The sequence below is a fragment of the Amblyomma mixtum genome, chromosome 8 (assembly GCF_055824585.1).
Source record: "Amblyomma mixtum isolate Tamu chromosome 8, ASM5582458v1, whole genome shotgun sequence".
Lineage (NCBI taxonomy): Eukaryota > Metazoa > Arthropoda > Arachnida > Ixodida > Ixodidae > Amblyomma > Amblyomma mixtum.
The window spans coordinates 117,078,278-117,093,612 of record NC_143019.1 but is presented as its reverse complement, the minus strand read 5'-3'; the positions used below and the strand labels follow the sequence as shown (position 1 = coordinate 117,093,612).

The 15,335-nt window shown below is 42.7% G+C and overlaps 1 protein-coding gene across 1 annotated transcript in view; it reads right to left on the bottom strand.

Annotated features, from left to right (window-relative positions):
* Positions 1 to 4,991: 4,991 nt before the first annotated feature.
* LOC149334065 (neprilysin-1-like) overlaps positions 4,992 to 15,335 on the bottom strand; it is a 68,652-nt gene continuing 58,308 nt past the window's right edge. Inside the window, exons 15-21 of the mRNA XM_089557852.1 lie at positions 11,995 to 12,046; positions 11,830 to 11,897; positions 9,021 to 9,151; positions 8,586 to 8,651; positions 7,317 to 7,418; positions 5,789 to 5,865; positions 4,992 to 5,094 (exon numbers count right to left, since the gene is read on the bottom strand). Coding sequence (XP_089413978.1) covers positions 4,992 to 5,094; positions 5,789 to 5,865; positions 7,317 to 7,418; positions 8,586 to 8,651; positions 9,021 to 9,151; positions 11,830 to 11,897; positions 11,995 to 12,046 — 599 coding nt within the window. The remainder of the gene's footprint in view (positions 5,095 to 5,788; positions 5,866 to 7,316; positions 7,419 to 8,585; positions 8,652 to 9,020; positions 9,152 to 11,829; positions 11,898 to 11,994; positions 12,047 to 15,335) is intronic.

Sequence of the window (15,335 nt, the reverse complement as noted above, 5' to 3'; positions counted from 1 at the left end):
CAAATTTTGTGACACACACCGAACAACTAATCTTGTCATAATTCAAGACTTTGTTCCCTTGGACAAACGAATAGAATTTCAGTAACAATTTTTGACGTTGTTAGGCTGCAGCAGGTAATTGTCTTGAGCATTAAATGTAAAATTGCATACAACCTTGCTTCCATTGGCACGTAAAATGCTTGAAGACGCCACTTTAAATACGATTGGCACATATCATCGCTCCATAAGCAGGGCGGAAGCTTTAATACTGACTTTCTAATAGACTCCGCAGCTGAAGAATGTTGCCTCTGCGCGCTTCATACTCCTTAGTGGCTCAGTGCCGACGGCGTTTCGCTGCTGAGTTGAGGACACAGTATGGAATCGCGAACAAATAGAGGCTTTTATACTGACACTCTTATAGACTCCGCAGCTAAAGAACGTTGGTTCTGCGCGATCAAAACCATAGACAGCGCGGCACGGAAGTACTACAATGGAGTATGCATCCTAGACGATGACCCAATTGATGCAGCGAGATCAAAAGCTTATGCATCGTCCAGTCATCGTGCGTTGCTTCTGCATACATTTACTGTGCTGAAAAATAATTGACATGCAAGCAGAGTCCGCGATGTTTCGTGCACACATTTCGCAAGGAGGCCGTGTATGGCGTACATTCTAGCACTGTTACAAATTGCCCAAATGCGTATCTGACAAAAAGCTCTTTCCTACACTAATGTTCACTTGTGCTTGAACCAAGTGGGCGACAGTACAGCACCGGCAATACCACACATTAAATCCGCACGCTCGATAAACCTCAGTGACTCAATGGCGGCAGCATTTCGATACTTTTTTGAGGACACAGTATGAAATTCCAAACGCGGCGGCTGCACTTTTTACGTAAGTGTGATAAAACGAGACGCCCTTGTGCTTTGCGATGTCAGTGATTGTAAAAGAAGCATAGGTTGAGGAATTGAATCAGGAGCTTTCCACCAGGTTGTAGGGCCAGACTCCAGAGTGCAGTGCCTAAGAACAATCTTGAAAAATCGGGAGAAAAAGTTTCTTTTGTTTTTGCTTATTTTTCTGAAAGGAAATCCTCAAAAATTTCCAAACGGATTGTTCTGTACAGTATAACCTCACTGCGCACTGTAAAAATTGATCTAAATGATCTGTTTTGGATTCTGCCAACCATATGGAGCCGCCCGCATGGCGGCGAGGTCTTTGTAGCAACAGACCGCTGACGTCAGTGACATGTCGCCTACACCGAATCCGCGCATCATGTGGTGAAAGAAATTGGTCGAAGTTCGGTACTGTGCATACCAAGCTCTACAACTGGCTTGATGAAAGAGCGTCTGCAAAAGCTTATGCACCTGGACTCGAATCTCAATAAGGGATAAGGCACACAACCAAGCATTTTCCTTTCCAGCAGTGACGAGTCAATATGATTTCATCGTTTCAGTTGATTGTTTTGTAAGCACTATGCCAGCATCATTTCCTCTAAAGGCTTTGCAGCATCTTTCTTTTGGCGAAAAAATACAATTATTTACTTATTTCAGAGTAGAAAAGTACATGTGCTTACTGATATACTATCCAGCTTATTTCCAAAATTAAATATTTTTCTAAAGAAAGAGAAGAAAAAATATTTTTTTCTAAGCTTTAAAAATTCCTTGAAATTTCACACCTCTATTAGGGTGCCTCATTCTACCTGCTTACGATCCCTCTTCATCTCTTCTGCCTCGGCGCCGTTAAGGAGTCCAAAAAGAGCGGCACATCTGCTGCGTCTTTCTTTCTTTAAATTAAATTTTAATTCATGCCAACTTCAAAGCTTTAAAGCAATTCAACTTTAAAGCAAGCCATGCTGCATAGTCAACTTTGGGAAAGACAGTACTTTATTTTATAAACTTTCAATGACAGTTCTATTGAGGCGACATAAATTCACATTGGGAAAAAGAAAATTAGAACAGGGCTCTGCGATGTCCTGGAGATAAATAACACATTTCGCGCTATTTCACAACGCCTATGGGACGAAAACAGCGCAAAACCACACTGAGGACACAGGAAGGTAAGACGAGACACAAGTGCTGCCTAACAAGCGAAGTTGATATCTCGGTAAGGTTACAAAAATCATCAAAAACAACAAGACTTAAATAGATGTCGGAGGGAAGAATCAAGGAGGACAACTAGAATCACCCATCTCACAATAGAAAACGCTGCTCCTTACCCACAAGGGCTATGGAAAGTTTACTGACAGAGTGGTCTTTTAGGGTCGCGATTTTCGCGACTTCAATGACCTCTAGAGTGGTTTTGTAATCGCACCAGCTCAGCACGCTTGTGTTTATGAACCCACGTGTGCATTTACAACAGCAGCAGCGAACGCTCAGATGGCCTGATTCCCGTTCGGTCACATAGTACTTGTGTTGTAATAATTTGTTTTTAAGGCACCTGGCGGTTCGACCTACGAATGTATGGCCACAAGACAGAGGAATCGAATAAACAGTGCCTTCGGCACAAGATACGAACCGCTAGCGATCGTTTGTGGTGCAGCTGGTGTTTCTTCTATCCAGCTGATTACCAGCTTGCACAGACTTGACAAGCGAATATTTGAAATTGGAGTACTTTTTCGGGCGCAACACTGTAAGCGACAGGCTGCCAGGGTTGTGGTAACTGTTAATCGAGAGATAAGGAAGTTAAGCCATATGAAAGGCTTCGAAGTGGCAAAAATAAACAGGGCAGTACGTGGGGCAGGTCTTGAAAGAGGGTTTAGACGAGAATGTATCTACTTTAGTGCAAGAGTTGGAGCAAGGAATGGCTGGCGCCTGGAGGGCCGTGCAGTAGCGTTATAATAGTTTCGTCATTATATCGACAACTTAACAATCACGTGTTATGAAGTTCTTGCTAAGCTATCTACTTGGTCAACAGTAAATGTACTTGTTACCAATTCCTATTAAAATAGAAGCAATTAAATTCAGGCCCAAAACAAAGTACTCAAAGTAAGTCACGCTACATCTTTTGAATTCCAAGATTTTGAGTTTGTTGATCATCCCAAAAATATTAGATGTATATTTTTCGTCGCATCTAACTGAGATAATAATGTTGATCACCTTCGTTAAATAATCTCTTCTATTACAGGAAACAAATTGCGTTTCCATGAAATACTTCCAAACAAAAGAAAGCGTAAATGTATTTGTTAGTTCAACCATCCTCGAAGATATTGTTGTCCTGTTCGCTGCACAGCCACAAACAGTACTGAAATAGTCTGCATGTTTTATAGGAAAAAATTATCTGTTACATTGAAAATAACGAACGAGCAATACTAATTCTTTCGGTGTTCCTTATTTCCGTATTATTTATAAATTCATATACTGACCCCTAACCTCCCAACAATACTAAACAAATATGTATACACTGAGGACATGAAGAGAAAGAACTGCGTTATCACTTTGTGCATTTATGATCTATTACGCTGGTTGTTTTCTCTCTCGCTTTTCCTATTGTTTAAATGGGTTTCAATTGATTGCTTGGTACTCTTATTTTCAGTAACATTACTGTGAATTGCCTGAATTGTTTTCTGTTTTTTTTTCTCTTTATTGTTGTCTTCTCTTAACTTCCACTGTTTTTTCACTGTGATGCTCATTCTTGAGCCCCGTCAAGCTCACCGTTAGCTTTCATCCCGAGAGGTCATTTATTTTTTATCTGGAAGTTTAAAACATATTGTATTGTATTCGATTACTGGGTCTTGTGGCCGTGCACACGTCAGCCAAACGGCCGGGCGCCTTAAAAAGAAATTATTAGAACACAAATGCAATCTGAGAGTCATTCAGGTGTTCGCTGCCGCGACTGTAAATGCAGACCTATTTTGGGAACACAAACGTGCTAAGCAGGTGCGGTGACGAAACCACTAGATAATGATCGACTCGCAAAAATCGCGACCGTAGAATACCGCTGTGTCAGTTCGCCATTCATAGCCGTTCTTGTTAAGGAGTTTGATTTCCTATCGCGAGCTGCGTGATTCTAGGTTTCCCGCTTGATTCCTGCTTGCGATGTTTGTTTCGTTCTTCTTCTTCTTTTTGATGCTTTCTGTGTATTTACCGAGGTGCCAGAATTATCAACTTCATTGTTAGTCAGCGTATGTGTCTTGCCTTGCCTTTCTGTGTCCCCTTTGTTGTTTTATGCAGGTTTCCCTCCTAGATCTCCTGAAGCACCCTAGGAGTCAGCCAGGGGCTGAAATATAGTGCGCCGAAGGTGAGATCCAGGCGGCGGGATTACTGCCTGTGTGGCTAGCTGAAGGGTTATTTTCGATGAGAGCGATTTCAATAACAAGCAGTTTCCATACAACTACACACAAGACATGTTGTGCGTGCTGTTTAAGTGCACAACTTTTCCCCCTTTCCTTTTCCCCCTTTTCATAATTTCTCCGATGGCGCAGGTAAGATGTTTACCAACGGTAAGAGAGCTATACCCGTGCTCTCTATTTCTTCCCGCCCGAAAGTACCCTAACGCGAGCCTATCGCCTGCAATCTAACTGCTGTATGGTATCGGTGTTGAGGAAGGCTTTACACATCTAAAATTATCCCACTGTGTCCCGTAATACCCTTGCGGCTATTACTTTATTTGGGTCAGTTTTGGCAGGCTTCGCATTAGCTAAGCATTTAGTTTTCGTTTGGGAGGTACAGAGCTTGTTTTCTTCGCGTAGAACCAGGAGCCAGCGATGGCGACAAGATGGCTTCAGGTCTACAATAAAAGGTCTTCTGTATTGTTGTACAGACTGAACCACCAAGAGTATCCGCACGCAGTATTCAACACCGTCAGCATAGGCTTCGCGCTCCAATCAGTTCAGACCGTTCCACAATGCCATAATTTTTAAGGGTGCCAAACGAGAACAGCGGATGCAAGAAAATCCTATCACAAACCACCGGTTGCGGTCATTGACCTTTATTACTGTCTCCACAGATGAACGCTCTATCATTGCTTTATTGAAACTCAATATGAACAGCGCGTAACAATGCACAGACATTTTTCTACCATAAGACACACTTCTTGCTTCCACGATGCATTGCAGATGTCTTTTTGCACTTGAACACTTTTGAGAAGGTTTCGAAGTTCTTCAGAGGTACGTTTACTCTGCAAAAAAAAAGTTACTCTGTCACATTTTTAACTCCTTCGCTATAGTTGGGGCAGATAATAGAGGAATTATGGTTTGAAGTACTTGTGCAGAACCTCAGAGTTTTCTCACATGGCAGCCTAGTGCCACCTATGCACTGAGTGATATCTCATTCATCCTATAAAATAACTTTTCTAAGTGCGTCTTGTGTGTTTGTAACTGCAATAACTGCAATAACTAAATTCACTTAATCTACGCGTAATTCTACACTGACCTGCATAACGTTCGCGAACTTGTTCAAGAAACACAAGCTTTTCTTTGTTTACGCGCAGTTCCACAGTTACCTAACGTTCTCGCACCTGGAAAAAGAAGCGCGGTTTTGTTTGTTTACGCGTAGTTCCACAGTTACCGTACAAAGCGTTCACGCAACTGCTAAAGAAACAGGAGCTTTCGTTTTCTTTTACCTGACTTGTTTTACCGCATAGTTTTATATTACCAAAAGAAAAAAGGCGGTGCAAATCACTACAAATTTGAAATTCGTGAAGTTGCGAAATTAATGCATCAAACTCCCAGTCTTTCCTTAGAAGACAGTAATGCGACCAGCCATTTTTTTTACGCCTTCAAGCGGGCTTCATTGCCCATAATCCTTTGTGATAGAAATAGCACTGGACTCCTGAGCCACCATAGGCTGCATCGTCACTTAACCTGCCTTACCTGTACTTCTTTGGACTGTGAGGGTCGTATTCAATTAGCTGCTGAAGAGCCTCTTTGCGGGACTGGGCACACCATATCTGCAAACAGTAAACTGTCGTTAACGCTTAATTTCTCAGTTACCTTTAAGAAGTATTATTTCTTCCTTCGCACTGTTAATAAATTGATTTTTCGGGACAGGCAACGGTGCAGTGCCTGTTTCACATCTTGGTGGACACCTGAACCACGCTGTATGGGAAGGAATGAAGGAGAGACTGAGAAAAGAAAGGAAGAAAGAGTAGTCGTAGTAGAGGGCTCCAGAACATTTTTGACAATCTGGGGATCCTTAATGTGCACTGACATTGCACAGAACATCGGCGCCTTTTGCGTTTCGCCTCCATCGAAGCGCGGCCGCTGCGGTTGGGTTCGAACCCGGGTACTCCGGACCAGCACCCAAGCGCTCTAACCACTCAGCCACCGCGGGTGCTGCTCGCATAGTTTTCTGCACGCGCCATTGAGCGTTTCGTTTGTGTAAAATTGGTAAATTGGTAAATTGGTTTTCGAGGAAAGGAAATGGCGCAGTATCGTGTTGCATAATGATATTTCTTGCAATATGCATTGAAAGGAAAGATGACATGCGCTAAATTTCGAGCAATTGCAACAACTAAAAGCTCTCACGAGCCCATTATCAGTGCTTTTAAGCCGCCAACAGGCCTGCCTTTATTTGCAAGTCGACTTTCAGACTGCGTTGCAGAGGCTAGTCGTTATCATGGCTTTACGTAGAAATGCGAAGAGCGGCTTGCTTAAGACTAGCAGCTTAAATTGTTAGCATTGGCATCGACACTTTTCATCGAATAAAATGACACTTTTGTTCAACATTTTTCTTCCTTTTTATAGATGTTCAAACCAGGTTAAGCCATTTTTCATTCACCTCAAGAAACCTTTTCTAATTATTCTCTCAATTTCAGTTTCTTATATATGAAATAGCCACAAATAATTGCATTAGCATTAAGCAGTCGAAAAAGAAATTTTCGGAGAAGTTACAGTTTTCCACCAGCAGCTTTTGATGATAGCTTTATTGCCGCACCTGCCTGACTAATTTGCAGCAGCATGCCTGTTAATTTCGACAGTTGTAAATGTGTTCGTTCTGCTGACAGATGTGATTCCAAGACAGTGTAAACCAGTAAACGGCAATAGCCTCCGGCCTCTGTTCGTGCATTAAAGGGACACTGAGGCTGAGAGAACTTTCTTGCAATTCGTCGCAATGTTTAGAGTGCTGCAGATTCCTCACTCTTCATCGCATGCTGTATTTGGATAGTTCTTAAGATTGGTTTTGTCTACAAGTGCTCCGTATCTTCTCTCCTTTTTCCACAAATAAAAGATATAGTTAAACATTACTCGAAAGCCAGCCATCCGCGAACTTATCTGTCCTTGGCAAGCGCGAAACAGCTGTTTGCGCTTCACAGTGTCAATCTGTCATGTACATAAAAGCAGTCCTCTCCGAATAATAGGTCCCAGTGCTCGCGAAACAAGGTAATCGTAGGACGCTTACCATCGCGTATGCAATGAAGAATAAATGCTTCCCCGAGTACTGTTCTAAGCCAGGAAGCCGTATATCTTTTGTTTTTGATGTCTCCAGCAAGTGTTCATAAGTCTGAAATTCGAAAAAAAAAGAGCAATCATCGTCTGTTTTCGAACCATAGCCTGTTCTTTCCAGTCGGTCGACCTGAGAAATCAAGTTGTTTGAATTTATTCGGAAGCTTTGGTTTATTTTTGAGGAAACAACGTATTTCCACCAATGGAGTAGTCTGGTTCAACATAAGAATTAGGTGGGAGATACGGACATCACTGTTTGCTGGTCGCGATTTCAGACTTCAGCAGAAACACTTTATAAGGAGAAAGAACACGCGAATGTTGCTTTCGGAAAACACCTGAGCTGCTGAAACATTCTAGATATCTGAAATACATCCGTTCATCTCAGGACAACTACAACTAGCAGCCCTTGAATGCACATTAATCATGCTCGAGGTCGTATTACGTTTTGAATGCTACTGTTTTTGTGAGGTCTTATATTTTTTCATTAGGCCAGCCAGATCATTTCCACGCGCAAGGCTCCGAGCGCTGATTGTTACAAATCACTTACGAAGAACGTGGTTGTGACTGTGTTTATTAGCGCACCCTACTTCTCAGGCGCTCTCATGCGCCAAACGCAACCTGAAATGCGGTTCAACAAAGAGAAGCTTTTGGCGAGTTGGCACCTTGTTGAACCTTATATCTCCTACATTGGTCTCCTTTTTGTGTTGCAACCTGAAATCTTTTTGTTTTAAAAGAGAAAGAAGAAATTCCTTTCCATATTAAACAAGAAACCTCACAGCTGCGCAGCATTCATATATGTGTTTGCAGTAGTTGAAGTAGTATAGATACAACTCCGATAATAAATGAATGGTTCGATATAGCTAGATTAGCAAACGTGGAGCAAGCATTGCCTTATAATATTACCTCGCCTCCTGATAACGCCACGACATCTAGGGTAGATATCATTTTTAGCAGTTGACGTATCAGTGACTAGCCAGAACTGCAGCTTGGGCTTGTTGGTTATTCATCTTCAAGTAACAGCGCAAAAATCGCAGACAGGACACATAGAACAAGAACACACAGCTGCGCTCGTCGCGTGTTCTTGATCTATGTTTCCCGTCTGTGTTTTTTTTTTGCGCTTGCACTTCACGTGACTATTGAGAATATAAGATAAAGCTAGCTCACTGCTGAACTCGAGCATGATGAACAAGAAATCTTCGCAAAATTTGGGGCTCAACGCACCTACCTTATACGCGAGCCGCAGCCCACCATTGTCGGCGATGTTTTCGCCTAGTGTGTTCTTGCCGTTGAGCTGTTGTAAGTGGGAGAAAAAAAACAAAGAATGCAACATCACCAGGTGAAAGATACTACACTCAGAAATGTAAGAGTTCTCCTAGATTAGAGCGTAATGGGTGAAATATGGCCACATTTTTGTAAAGAATGTGAACCCTGTGTACAGGGACTGTGCGTAAAATTACGTAGTTACAAGCAGGCCGCACGAAATTGCTCGTCATATTTTACGCGCGTGTTGTGTAGAATGATCAATCAACCGCTGTGGTTGAGATTTTGAAAGAGGAATCAAATTCCAAAAATTCCAGTTCCAAAAATCAAAGTATTTTTTGCACAGACTCTAGAAGGAACCGTTCTTAAGCATGTGGTTTGAAAACGGAACGTTACAAACCGTCATGTTCGCCTCTGGGTCGGTGAGGCTGCCGTACTGCTCAACGAAGCAATTCGCTTTCTTTATGAAGTGCCTGCGAGTTCGTTTGCTCCACCACTGGCGTAACCTTCCGTCTTCGTCGTATTGGCTTCCTGCAATCAATGAACCATCATGTCCATGACATTTTGAGTGCAAAAAATGTGTTTCCTAAGATTAAAGAAAAACCACAATACGTAAGAAGCTTCCTGAACATGTAAGGAGGCGTTGTATTGTGATCAAAAGTTACGGGGGCGCGATTGCGGCCACAGGATGTTGTTTCGGTGCAGACATGCAATCCTGTCTTCTGAAATAAGTAGAAGTATGATGGAAGGTGCATGATATATTTTCTGGTAACAATTCCGCGCGACTGGACCACGAGGCAGATGTGCAATAATGCTATTTCTCAGAACACGCTTCCCGTAGCATTTTGTTCAGGATATTATCGCTAATTTGTTATCGCAGGATGTTATCGCTAATTTGGCTGAACAAGTATATGCAGGGACTGTAATTGCAATAAATAAGTGACTGTGAATAAACTCACCCACGTAAGCCCTGTAGCGCGATACTCTACCACTGCTGAATTTATTCACGAAGTTTCCTTTTGCGCATAAATCGAAAACCAACGCACTGTGGGAGCTACAAAGAGTTAGAGTGATAGCCCTGTGAGTAGTACCTCATTTAGATTTATGGTGTTTTTTGTGCCTAAACAACTAAGGCTGTGAGGGATGCGCGAGTAGTATCTGAGAAACCCACTTTCACACAGAGCGAAGACGACTCTTAGAGAATGCTAATGCTGCGGGCACGCAAACTTAAGTACGAAGCTATGTATTGTCAAAGTTTACAAAACAGGACATGCTCTATTAACCTTCGACAAATATGAGACCGATCCCAGACACACCTACGCGGAAATTTGTTGGCGAGTTTCAATGGAGGGGAAACTTTAGAGGCCCTTGTGCCGTGTGCGCTGTGAGAGCACGTTAAAGAACCCCAGGCGGTCGAAATTTCCGGAGCCCATCACTACGGTGTCTCTTATAGCCTGAGTCACTTTGGGACGTTAAAACCCCATAAAACAAGCTTCTTATAGAACCAGTTCGTTCCTTTTGGTGAAGCTGAAGAAAATGCATATCACGCACTGGAGCACATTCATAGCTTCGTACTTCGCTGCAATACAGCTCAGAAGCTACGAGAAAAAAATAAATGTTTTCCACATAACTATCACATGGAAAGCCAAAGTGGCTAAATAAATTGCTTTCTAACTGATTTCAGTCTCGAATGTTCTCTTTAAAAAAAAAGTGGATCTGGCTTAACTCAGCTCACCAAGGATATACAGAGCGAAAACTCTAAGCAAGCACTGCAAATGTATTAGCGAGAGCAAATCACGTGCCACAAGTGCAAGAGCGAGCGTCTAGAGCAGCGGTCGGCGCAGCGGCGGATGCCAAACACAATAGCGAATCCCGTGACAGAGCCCATGCCACAAGTGGCGAGGAGGAGCGGCCGAGCAGTAGCCAGCGCAGCGGTGGACGTGACTGCCAAGCGCGCAGTGTGACGTCGGCGAGTGACATGACATGACGTAATAGCCACATGCGGCGCTCCTCCCGTTAGAGGTAAAACGTAAGAGCCAGTTGGCCTTTATGCTGAGCTTGGGAGGAGTCGAGCTTTTCGCTCTAAAACAATCCTCCAAGACACAGACGCGTTGCATTGCTCAGGTGTCGCAATAAGTGGCGCTACAAATGCAGCGGTTCCCAGAGGCCTTTCAGGGCTGCTTAGGATCGTTCTTAAGCAGGCTTTCTCTCTTCCCCATTTTTTGTTTTTTTTTTTTGCTTTTTCTTTATTTGTTCCTCAGAAAGTGTCTAAGAGGAGGCCAAGGCTAAAGGATAAGATCCTGACGGGGCCTTGGCCCCTTGCACAAATTTTTGCAGCAACGAACAGAACTTAGGCATAATACTTCGGCCAGTAGCAGGGAAAAATGCAAACAATTCATTAAAAGGCAAAATTTTACCGTCCTGTACATCAGTCTCAAACGATCCAAAGCTGTCAGAAAACACGGATTCTGTAAACATATCCAGGTTTGCATACAAAGGGCACAGGCAAGATGAAACATCAAGTGCGAAACCGGCACTACAAACATCAAAACCAATACACAAGAAAAGCAAAGCCGAAAGTTGGGCGAATTAGATATCGTTCATGATGAAAATATAGCGCAGAAGCAACACGTGCCGCTCCCTTTACGTACCTTGTGCTCCCCACCGCGCCATCTCCCCATCATGAACAAAAGAAAAGAAAAATAGAACACCAAAACAATTTTGTATCCAATGGTAAGCGTTAAGTACCATATTCCATGTGCAAACTGCGGAACACGTATTGACCACGTATTGACGTATTGAACACGTAATGAGGCTCTAGTAGCAACACATATGATTAAGTTGTGTATGAAATTGCTGAATTAACCAAGAAGTGTCTGCATTCACATTTAAAAACAGTAAAAGGATTGTTGAAATCCATGTGCATCCCAAAGCTGTTTAACAGTTTAGTAGACTGAAAAGTTAGCGTTTGGCTACCATAATTAGTTCGTATCATAGGCACTCTTCGTTTAGGCTCGCGGATCTGGTATGTACTGCTATATTGTGCTAGATGGATATGTAGTTTGTTTCGATGGACCTACTGCAGCAGTTTAAAGTAATAGACCTGGTTTGCTTTTAACATGTTGTACTTAACAAAAACCGGCCCAGTCCATAAGTTGGGCCTATCGCCTTTTCCGGAAAGGCTGCTTTCGCATATTGATCATACTTACCACGATCATCAAATCCGTGGGTCATTTCATGGCCGATGATGCTACCGATGGCTCCGATATTCAGAGACCTGACGAAATAGAGACAGTGCAGAGAAAAGCATTGTGCAAGGACTCAGCTACATAGGAAGCGCCGTACGCCGAGAACTGCGGAGTGGGTACACTTACTCGGGCACGCCATGCTGGTAGAACTTCTCTTGTAAAATCGCTGCCGGGAAGACTGCAAGCACATGTCTTGTCAAAATTTTACAGCGTTATTAAAAGCACATTATATGCAAATAAGTTGGCATGTGACAAACAAAAAGATGCTATTGTAATGACAATCAGGCGATTTTCACTGAAAATTGAACTTTTACAAGCAAGAAAACCGCAAAAAATAAACTACAGATGTCTCTCTACCAGCCGTTTTCGCAAGCAAAACACGGCATGTCAAGAAGCTTTTCGGGCGCGGATCCCTGAGGCTACACTACAATTACATTCACCTCTAAACGGCAATTTCAGCGTCCTTCTCGCTCTTGATGTCACAGCTTTGTACGAATTGGCTGCAAATTTTCGTTCTGAGCTAAGAATGCGTTTTTTCCTGCCAGATAAACGTCAGCAAAGACAGAGAGAGCCATAAAAGTTTTCTTTACTGAGAACAGAAATTTCATGGACTGGCCACAGTGTCGTTTTAATAGCGGCTGCTTGAAGCATGCTTTAACATTGCGAATTAAGGCAACGTAATTAAAGACAGAGGACACTATGTCGATGAGCCAAGTATTTGTGAAAGACTAAGGCAGAAGAGGAATGAAGCATTTCCCTCTCTTTTTTTACTGTCATCAACTAGAGACCAGGGAATTGAAATCTTAGCAGGGGAGGCACCAACTTTAGATGGTTAATCATGCAATAAATTATCGTCACAGCATCACCATTTCTTGCTCATGGCGCCAAAATCAATGCACATTCTACTGATATGTCTTTAACGATGGTATACGAACGAGTATATCAACTGATGGGAAGAAAGCAGGCTACTTCCGGATCTGTTTTCGTTCACTGAGTTCTGGCAAATTGGTGATCTTTGCCCGCTCTCTGTATTTCTTCCATAAATTAGGTGATTGTATTTGTTAGATTTAGAGGCTTTATTTGCTTAAAGTAGTTTTCCCGGCCTTCAAAATTGAATTTCTGACATTTTTCGTCCTATGCGGCCAAGATGTATATTTTATACGGCTACGAAGCTGAAATTATTAGAATATATAGCTGATGATCTGGCGCAGGGCTTATTCGTCTAACTACGAAACTTTAGCCGACTCAATTTGCCTTGTTGTCCTCCAGGGTCGCCGATTGGCTCCTTTTGATAACGCATGACGTCGCGCAATCGTTCCCACATTTGGTTCACTAGCGAACGAGGACCACTAATAAATACAGTTTCACGGAACATTCCCAGAGGCGATAAAACTTTAATATATTGAAAGAAAAAATTCGGTGGAGTGGTACGAGGTACATAAGTAGGGCTCGGTGGGAAGTACATGACGCCGCAGTGTTCATTCGGGAAATTAAAAAGAAAATGAGCGTTTGAAAACGATAGTAGAAGACCTAATTGAAACGCTGTGCAATGGGCTTGCCTTCCACCGTTTCTAGAGGTGCGGTCGCATTAATTCAGTACAGTGCTTGGTAACATTCTCGATGCTTGGTGGCTAGCTTTCTCTACACAGAAAAAAGCCCAAAATAGCGAAGGATAAAGTGTAGTGTATTGCGGAACTCTCATGTAACATCCTTAATTTGTGTGGCCACACGAAGGGAGGTTTGAATCCCATGTGGGCTGTAAATTGTAAAAAAAAAAGAATAAGCGATGATAATTAGACAGCGGAAGACTACAAGGGAAGATTTTGGAAATGAACTAACGCAATGCTAGTTAAGAACCCAGCAAAGAATACCTTCACCTCAGCAGACGACAAAAATGTTTAGACGTGTAGTATCACAATCACTGGCTAATAGATGCGGAGAACTGCGTTCGTAGAAAGAAAGAACGTCTTTTTTATAGAAAAAGAGCCTGGAAGTCGGCCTCAGCTATAGTTGGCTTGCGGCGCAAGGTGAAATCTGCATATTGACATTGCACTCGCATGTGACTCGAGCTGGAAATCCACAAGAAGGGGCTTTCTGAAAAAACTAAAAAAAGTTCAGAGACAGCCCTACTGAAAATTATCATATGAGAATAATACATGGTTGTGTAACCGATTTCTTGTATAGGTTGTCTCCATGAGACATGCTGGACCTGTCATTACAATGACCCTGTAATACTGGGCTGCCCTGATTGGTTGGAGAAAAAAATGAGAGGTGGAAAGATGTTTAGAGGTATAAAATAAGTGGGATATTTTGTAAATAAAAATTAAAACGAGAGGAAATAAAATTACGTTAGGCATTCGAAATAGAATAGCGAATCTTGTGGGCATCTGAAGAGCACGTTACCAATTCAGTCATCGCGAGCATTTTTTTTCTCTTCACGTAATGCATGAAGCTGCAGTCCTCGCAGCGGTTCTATTCTTCAATAAAGCCATCGCGAATGACAAACTTTTGGCAATAATTTTGTTCATCAATGTAACTCCATCTTTATGCATGTTGCATAATTTCACAAAGTTTACAAATTCCAGTCGTAGCAAGCCGAGTGGCCCTTAAATTTCGGGTCTTCTTGAGGCTAACGGGAGGTCTCACCGATGTCCTGCATTTTAGTAATCATAGGAATTTGTACAAACACTAAAAATTATGAATATCTGCAGGCTGGCTGTTGTGCTATCTTCTCAGAAGGCACGTAATGCTTGCTACACACGTACCTCTCTGGCTCATTAATGAGCGGCAAAATGCTTCAGTTAGCTTCACATTGGGCCAGCGGAGCAGCGACGCCTATCATACACTTCCAGCTTAGAATTTATAAACGCAAACACACAAGGAAGCTTTGAATGAACGGCAGCTCAAATGGCTCACAGTAAAAACTGCAACAACGAGGGAAACATACAGTGAATTCTACTAAGCAGGTACTGTGTTTTCCTTTTTGTGCAGCTTTCATGGCAATAAATTCCGAACGCGCTGGGAAACAGAAACATGCGCAGAAAGCCACAGAATCGGCTTTTCTGTCCTCTGTGTCACTTGGAGGCAATGTGAGCCGGATTGCCATGGACGACGCCGTCGGATGCGGCCCAGAGTTCTGACGCGATCTTTCTGATACTCCAGGCACTTTTGTCAACCATATACCGGACTAGGCCCTGATTAAGTGCCGCTTGAGCAAGAGACGTCGACTGGAACGATGAATGATGAAAGCATTCAGCTGTTTCTGACCTTGTTTGGTCACCCATTCCTTCTAGTAAAGCTTCGGTCTTGGGTATGTTCAAAAGAGCAGGTTCAAGCGAGCAAGTCATATGTATTGCACACTGAAGAAAAGCACCTTAAACATCTACACATAAGCACTCATATCCTGCAATAAGGAAGCCTCTGAAGCGTTGACCGCCTTAAAGGCATGTTGTCCGCAATCCCTTTCT